The sequence below is a fragment of the Lolium rigidum genome, chromosome 6 (assembly GCF_022539505.1).
Source record: "Lolium rigidum isolate FL_2022 chromosome 6, APGP_CSIRO_Lrig_0.1, whole genome shotgun sequence".
NCBI classification, from domain to species: Eukaryota; Viridiplantae; Streptophyta; class Magnoliopsida; order Poales; family Poaceae; genus Lolium; species Lolium rigidum.
In genome coordinates, this window is record NC_061513.1 from 158,182,026 (window position 1) to 158,190,420 (window position 8,395).

At 54.4% G+C, this 8,395-nt stretch overlaps 1 protein-coding gene across 1 annotated transcript; it reads right to left on the minus strand.

Moving 5' to 3' along the window:
• Positions 1–2,129: 2,129 nt before the first annotated feature.
• Positions 2,130–7,198, minus strand: LOC124659137 (carbonic anhydrase, chloroplastic-like). The gene is made up of 7 exons (XM_047197072.1): positions 7,137–7,198; positions 6,945–6,993; positions 3,252–3,368; positions 3,111–3,164; positions 2,848–2,933; positions 2,658–2,763; positions 2,130–2,564 (listed from the first exon to the last, which is right to left on the minus strand). The coding sequence occupies exons 1-7, from the start codon at positions 7,196–7,198 to the stop codon at positions 2,430–2,432; spliced, it is 609 nt and encodes a 202-aa protein (XP_047053028.1). The 3' UTR covers positions 2,130–2,429.
• Between the last annotated feature and the right edge of the window lie 1,197 nt (positions 7,199–8,395).

Genomic DNA, 8,395 nt, shown 5'->3' on the forward strand with positions numbered 1-8,395 from the left:
GATCTCATATATCGGAAGATTCAAACCTGAAACCATACCAATGAGCACGAAAACCGAATGAATCCCAAAAGATCTGCGGGACGCACAACTCCATGCGTCCTCCGCCGCTTCTTGATGCACCACATGAGCGAGGATAGGATGTGAAGGATCTTATTCTAACTCCGAAACGTAACACTTTCCTCACCATCTCGAAAAGACACTAGAAAAACCTTTAAAACAAACAAAAAACTTCCGGGCGGCCGGGGGCCATGGTCTGCCGTGCCTTCATAGCCTCGAGAACGGGGCCAACCGGTGATGTCGCTGGTGAGGAAGACTAAGCTCTAGATGGGTTTTAGGAGCCCCACTTTCACCTCCTGCCTATACCGCTTCGTTATGCTTACCGAAGATATACTTAGGGCATCTCCAGCGGGCTGATGCATTTCGGACATCTGAAATGTCAGTTTGCGTCGGCCCGCGAACGCGATGTGGCCCAGGGCGACCGTTTGCGTCTGGGGTATCTCCAGCGGTACGGACACATTTTTTAACCGGGGACAGCGTCAAGCTCGCTAATGGCGTTTTACGTCCCTTCGAGGACTGCCGCCGGAGATTAACTGTTCCCGCGCGACGACGATTGTTCCCGCGCATGCCCAATACATTGGCAAGTTTCGCCGGCGTTTCGCGCGCGCGGGAAACGCCCTGCGCGCCAACGCCGTTTCCCGCCCCGCCGTGGCTATATATGCTGGACACCGGCGGGGGCGACGGGCACACCTCAAGCTCCATCCTACCATCCATCCATGGCCGACCACATGAGTTGGGAGCACGTTGTTCACATGTGCCGCCAGCTCCACCCGGAGGAGGAGGAGGAGGAGGTAGCCGCCGCCGGCGTTGAGGCCCAGCAGTTGGACCTGGAGGCGGCGGCGGAGGCGGAGGTCGCGAAGGCGGCAGAGCACGCAGAAGGGCGCCTCGCGGTGACCAGGGCGGAGATCGCCAACGCCATGGCCGAGCTCGCCGACGCCAAGGGCGAGCTCGCGGAGGCGCGGGTGGCCATCGCGGCCCCTCCGGCCGACGCCGTTATCCACGACATCGCGGACGACGACCCCCCCGTGCCCATGCGCTTCGAGTGCGCCGGCGACCAGCGGGTTCTGCTCGCATCCTTCGAGTCCCTGGCTGGGGACGCCCAGCGCCGTCAGGCTAGGGTGGCGGAGGAGGAAGCCCACAGCTATGCGATGGCCATGGCTCGGGGGTTCATGTGCTCCGACCTGGACTCGCTCCAGCGTAGGGGCCCTTCTCCCGCGTGGGTCGAGCAGGAGAATTGCGAGCTGGAGGCCGCCACCGCCGCCAGGGACGAAGCGGTGGCGGCGGCGGCTAGGGATAGGGCCCGCATCGTCGCCGACGTGGCGGCGATCCAGGCGGCGGCCCAGACGAACGAGGACGCGACGGCGGCGGTCCAGGCGGCGGCGGAGGAGGAGGCCCAGGTGGCGGCGGCGGAGGCGGCGGCTGCCAAGGTGGCGGCGGCCCAGGCGGCGGCCCTGTGGGACAGCGCCCTGGCCGAGGCCCTCGAACGGCGCAGGCGGCAGGACGAGATGTCCGTTCGTCGGCGTGCGCGGCGCGCGGAGTGCGCGAAGAGCTCCCGCTTCGACAACGGCGTTGGCCCTTCCGGCGGCCAGTAGTAGGGCGCGCGACTGCGAGTAACCGAGGCCGGGGTAGGCCGCGCGACGGCGAGTAGGTACGGCCGTTGTAGTTTTAGGTTAACTCGACTAACTATCTCTGTAAAGATGGTCCTTTTGGCCAATCAATAGTAATGAAAAAAATCTTTTGCTTACCTACTCACCGACCGGGCGCGGATGCACCCAAGCGGACAGATTCCGCGACCGCGGAGCGTCCGCGGAGACGCAAACCTGGCGCATATTTGGGTCAGGTTTGCGTCTGCGCGGACGGCCCGGTCACTATGCGTCGGCCCGCTGAAGGTAGTGCCCGACGCATTTCCGGTCACGCCGGACACAAACGGTCGCTCGGTGTCTGTTTGCGTCGCACTGCTGGAGATGCTCTTAGGCTAGGCATACTCTTGGGTTGGGTGATCTACATCGATCATTTAAGCCATAGTCTGGAAGAGCTACACAACATAAGCAAAGCCATAGGAGCAAAGCAAGAAAAGGTAAAACTCTCGGCGAAAATATTATTAAAATAATTATATAAGATGTCTTTCGATCACAAGGCGATCAAATTATGCATCACTCGTACAGCCGGGCGTCAGAAAATGGTAGAAACAACTATGGCTTATTACAAATTCACATCGAGCCATCCAGCATTCGGCACTGCAAAAAATAATAAGCACGCACTCCATGGCACTGCATCCACGTCGATCGGTCGGTCGGTCGGTGGGGAAGATATCTTGGCATATGTATACGTATATGTATGTGTAGGAGGGGTTAACCGACGCACGGGAAGATCTAGAGCTCCCACGTGTCGAACTTGCCGGAGACGAAGTCGTAGTGGCCGCCGACGAGCTTGAGAGTTCCGGCGGTCAGGGCGTCCTTGACGAAGGGGTAGGTGTTGAGGTTCTGGAGGGACACGTTGACGGCCTCCTGCAGATAGAAACCGGAGAACGTTTCCTTGTCAGCGGAGCAATGTAAAAAACCTTGGGTCCGTTTTCCGGCGAGCTGCTGAAAGTATCATACCTTTTCCAAGGCGCCGCATTGGTCCTCGAAAGACATCTCGGCGCACTCCTTCTGCACCTTCTTCTTGGCAGGGAAGCCGATCCTGACCCAGTCCTCGACGAAGTGGCTGAGAGAAGGCAGAGGGCTCGATTCAGAAACAGATTCAGCAACGGTGGGCGAGAATTGAGGTGTTTTACTAAACTAGACATACAATGAGTCGTCGGCGCCATCCTTGAGCGACAGGAGCGCCTTGATTCCGCCGCAGCGGCTGTGGCCAATCACGACGATGACCTGAACCTGCACAAGTCCATGAATACACGTTAACTACCAGGACATTTTTCTAACACCATTATTCGGCACCGGATCTTGGATCATGTTCAAAGCTTCCTTTCCCCAATCACTAGTGCAATGCCTCATCACACTACTATACTATATATAACTGGAAGTGACAGCACCGAGGGCGGGAGAGTTGACCTTGAGAGCGCAGACGGCGTACTCGATGGCGGACCCAACACCGGCGTACTTGTTCTGCAGCAGCGAGGAGAAAAATACGTCAGTAATGCAGCTCGGCGAGCTAGCGGCCACCGGACAGAATATAAGCCGGCGAGTGCGCACCTTGCAGTAGGGCGGGACCATGGCGGAGATGTTGCGGACGGTGAAGGCCTCGCCGGGCTCCAGCCCCAGGGTCACCGACGGGCACACCCGCGAGTCGGCGCACGCGAACACCATGTACTGCAGCACACAGATAATAACCATTAGGTCAATGGAGAAGAAGATACTCCGTTCCACTACTGCTAGACGCTTATTATCTCATTGTTAATGATAAGCAGATAAGCTGTTCAAGAATGGTGGACGGCCTTTCGGCTGGCAGTGGCGCAAGTAGGAGGGAGGGTGGGGTAGTAAGAAGAAAAAAAGAATAAATAAGCAGATGCGCTGATACGGTGATAGGTGGAGTACACGTTTCGCGCCTAAAGCCTGCCGCTTTTGACCTGTCTCGCCCGCTGTTTTCTGACCACTTTGAGTAATCCAGGGGGGGAGGGTCACGGGCGGCCGGCCGGGCTCGAGAAAACCAGAAATAACTGGAGACGTACAGGAGGCAGAAAGTCAGGTGACAGGGAGGTTCCGTGGCACGGGACCGTAGTCTACGCAGGTTTCCAACCCAACTGAAGATATTGTTTATCCACACGAAAAATACAGAACAAAAACTTGATTGTGACAGGACACCCGAAACCATGTTCTGGCCATGACTTCTTCTGGATTATAAGACCGGACCACCCACTGTATCTGCCAGAAACAAAGACATGCCCACAGTCTGCAATTTGCTACTTAGAAGATTAGAACATCTCCACCAGCGTCCCAAAGTAGACGATGGAAAATGATGTGAGTGCATTATTATTTTGTGGGCACTTGTTTTCTTCATTTGGGAAGGGACCGCCATCACCGGTGGTACCAATAGACCAGCCTATTAGACCTCATTGGTCTTGCAATGCCTTTTCCCGTCAATCGTCATGAACCGACACCATGTGCTCTCAGCCTACCAAGCTGCATCTGTGATGTCCATCAGCTTCATCTTCAAAGCCGCCTTGCGCGGCTTATCCGTCGTCTTCGCCTTCTTCTTTGAAGGCATGCCGGTGGCGACGGTTGCAAGAGGGAGTACGTGCTCTAAGCATGTACTGGAGCTATATCCGGAAACTAGGAGCGGAGGGCGAAGAATGGAGTGAAGGGTAAAATTGTAAAATAAATAGGGTTTTGGCCATGTGGCTGCTAAATGGGACCTTTGAGCGGTATCCGACGTGGCGTTAGGTGCCGACGCTCCCAACCCGACCCTTGTGCATAGGGGCTGTCATGGGGTTGCCTATAGTTTATTGAGCTCCAAACAGTGTTAACGGATTTAAAAGGCTACCGGTGTGAGCCTAAAATATAACCGGCACCCCAATAATTCTATTGGAAGAACTATTGGGACCAGCGGTGGAGATGCTCGACAGCCATTGTGACGTGAATGATCAGTAGCGGATGCTATGATTCGTATAAACAGGAGATTGCAATTGCATGGCGCCTATCTGTAAAGTAGGCTTGAGCTTTAACCGATATCTCAGAAGGGTCGATTGGCATATGCCAACCAGATTGTGATAAGCACACTTGGAATTAGAATAGCCAGTCGCCAAAAAGGTTTCTGCCAAACTAAATGCGCGCCAAACTTTCAGTAAAGTTTGCTAGAGTGAGACGTGCAAGCACATTTGTGATGGGTGGTCCGCAAATTGATAGCTCCACGGTAGGGCCATGGACATCGCACGCTAGCTGCAGCTACTATTATCCATGGAGTTACGCCCTTTTCAGCTAAGTACTCCTACATTAATACCCGAGCAAGACTTGCGGTTCACGGTTCTTGTGTGCTAGCTGTGCGTGTGGGGTCTGACGCGGCAGGCGCCAAGATCATGGATGAAGCTTCCGAAGAAATGAACATCATCAAAAGATGTTCCACCATACGTACAGGGAGACTGCCAGCAGTTTTCAAACTAAAACCAGTAGACGGCTTTATTTTTAAGGGAAGACATCTGGGTCTTTGAAATTCAACACGATTACGTGGTTGGTCCATTTTCTTCCGTCAAGAAAACCTCAACAACCAACTACGGCGCACGCCAATTGAGAATCCCAGAAAAATTCTTGTTCTTGTACTTGCAAGGTTCGTAACGTCCTAGCTGCTAGTCCTCCTATATAACAGAAAAGGAGATAAAAGAACCATATTCTATTACCCATCGTCCACCAGAGAGTGAATAGCATAAAACCACCACTTTGATGGTGAAATTTACCGAACACCACCACTTTACGTTTGTGGGACAAAAAACCACCACATTTTGCACAGTTTTTTGCGAAATGCGCTAAACTCGAATTGAACACGAATTGACAGGAAATCTGACAGAGGGCCCATTTGTTAAGCCAGTTTAAGAAATAAAAAAACCCAAAAATCATAAAATGGGGAGGCTCTCCCGTGACCGAGCGCCGCCGCCCCGGCCCTCGGCGCCGCCACCTCGTGACCGGCGCGCGCGCCTCTGGCCTCTCCGGCGCGGCCACCTCGTGACCGTGCGCCGCCGCCCTAACCTCCGGCGCAGCTCCGGCCGCAGCACTCCGCGCCGCCATGCCCGGCCTGCGCGCCGCCATGCCCGTCTGCGCGCGCCACTCGCGACGCCGCGCGCCGCATCCCTAAGCGCGCCGCCGCCGCGGCCCGTGCTCGCCGACGGGCCGGGGAGGGAGACGGGGATGGCTAGGGCTCGGCCGCAGCCGCGCGCCGCCGGCCCCGCAGCCGCGCGCTGCCGGCCCAGCAGCCGCGCGCCGCCGGCCCCGCAGCCGCGCGCCGCCGGCCCCTGGTCCGCTCGAGCCGCGGCCCTGTTCCGCGCGCCGCCGGCCCTGCTTCGCTCGCACGTCGCCGGAGCCTCGCCGGAGTTGGGCGGCAGGGGCCTTCGTTCTTTTAATTTCTTCTCACATTTGTTTTTTTAGGATTTTAAGATTTTTTAATTGAGCTGACATGTGGGTCCCGGTAGTTACAGCAGAACCCACCGGTCATAATCCCTGTCAATTCACGTTTAATTCGGGTTTAGCCCATTCCGCAAAAAACTGAGCAAAATGTGGTGGTTTTTTGTCCCGCGAACGTAAAGTGGTGGTGTTCGGTAAATTTCACCATCAAAGTGGTGGTTTTATGCTATTCACTCTCCACCAGACCACAAAGTGATAGGGACGATGACATCTCAATAAGCCAAAATCACATCATGGCGACGCACATGGAGTTGTTGCCTCTGCACAAGGCAGTATTCCCGGTAGCGCAGGACAGGTGGGGATTAATGGGGGCAGGAGCTCAAGATCAGGCCATCTTGGCGGTTAGCAGCAGGTTTGCACATAACCTAGTATCAAGTGCTCGGAAATGACGACAAACCGTCCCCTCTGACGGTGAGGACAGGCAATTAGGACAAACAGCCGTTTCATATACACTGTGACGGTCCCTAGGAAACTAGAGTATTCTCTTCTCTGACCGTAGTGGGAAAATGCTACGGCACCCCTGGACTTGAGCCGGAGGTGGGACGGCAGGGCTTCTTCCTGCTAATGCGAACACGTATTTCTTCAGCTGCGCGCGCTAGGACCAATTATACTAGACGCGTATAGAGTTCTGTGGGCCATATAATATATCTCGATCCACACAAGTCTACTACGGAACAGCTCGTTTCCTGACGAACTCTACGAGCTAAACAGAGTCGCTACAGACAACAACATTTTGCGGATGATGACATAAACGATGGGGAAACATGTAGTACATACCTTGGGTTTCTGGCCGGTCTTGAGCGGCTCGAACATATCCGGCTGCTTGCTGCCAAGAGGAAACAGAGGAATAGGATCAGCCGAGGAATCACCAAATTTGTCTCAGATCGAAACAAAACATGAGGAATGGACAGAGGAGTAATTCTATCGGCGGCAGGATTGACACTTGACAGGGAGGGGAAGGGGCCTTACTCATAGACATCGGTCTTGAACTTCTCGAAGCCGGTCTTGAGGCGCTCCACGGCGGCGTCCATCTGCAAGAGAACGATCAAACCCAAATTAGTTTGTCGCCGGCACAAACAGTTGTCAAGAATTGTAGCCTGTGATATGCATCATGCAGAGACAGAGAGAGAGATGGGGAGACAGAGCCATGCCCCCACGGAGAGGATGGCCAAAAGTGATCCAAAGCAGATGCAGGGGGATAAATGTTTTCCAGAAAGAAAAAAAAAGTTGCAAGCTACGAACTGAATCGAAAGGGAGGCGAGAAAAGAGGAGGGGAAAAGAGGAGACGGATGGAGCAGTGTATGGACGGGGACGGACCTTGGTAGAGGCTGGAACTGGAGGAGGCCGGTGGTGGTGGAGGAGTTGGGTTGGTGGTTGGCTTCTTGGAGGAGTGAGTGACGAGGAGGAAGAATCTATGTATGTATCGCTGCTGGGCTCTTCTGCCCGGCGGGGGCCTCTTCTTATAGCCGCAGGGGAGGCAAAGCCAGCCACTCGTCTTCTCCTCTCCGCCCGCTCGTGCCGCGACTCTACTTTTTTTTTTCTTTGACCTTTGAGAATTGAGATCGATCTCGCTCCGGTTTACTAGCAGACATGGACACATGTAACGCGGTGAGTGGGGAGAAGAGGTCGAAAATTAGCAGAGGGGGCTGCTGGATTTGTGGCCAAATGGCCGATCAGAATGGCAAGAGCTATCTCTTTTCTTTGTTTTGGTATGTTGGTCAGATCAAGCCTGTGAATTGAAGGTGACCGGGCCTTATCTCTTTCCCTTTCTGAATTAGCATTAGCATATGGGGGCTGTCTGGTTATAAAGTTTGCCAAGTTAAGGAGAAATAAAGACGATTAATACTTGCCCAAATCTGCAGGAAGTTATCCATGCATGAAACCGTATGGGCACGACGCAATTGACACCCACGCGGTGCACAAGTCAAAGCCCGTCGGGAGACCATCCACTCGTTTTGCCAGACAGGTTCCTACCCCCCGAGCTCCGATCCCCAGAGAGCTCCTCCAGGTTTATCGGGTGAAGGCTCACCGGCTCCTATATCTCAGGACAATTGGCATTTTTTTTTGAGAGAAAACCATCAGGCTAGTCATAGTGGGGAGTAACTTAGACTAGTAACATGACATATGTTACTAGTCCAAGTTACTACCTTCATACTGGGTAGTAACTTATATGTGCTGTCATGCATTGTGTTATTTACTATGGTGTAGACTCAACTTATCTTGGGGTG

What these genes read in the sequence shown, in the direction of transcription:
- LOC124659137 (XM_047197072.1), bottom strand. Translation starts at nt 7,198, where the DNA reads ATGGACGCCGCCGTGGAGCGCCTCAAGACCGGCTTCGAGAAGTTCAAG. An exon ending in TTCAAGACCGATGTCTATGA is followed by an intron (nt 6,994 to 7,136) that starts GTAAGGCCCCTT and finishes TCCTCTTGGCAG; the next exon opens with CAAGCAGCCGGATATGTTCG. An exon ending in TGGTCCCGCCCTACTGCAAG is followed by an intron (nt 3,165 to 3,251) that starts GTGCGCACTCGC and finishes TCGCTGCTGCAG; the next exon opens with AACAAGTACGCCGGTGTTGG.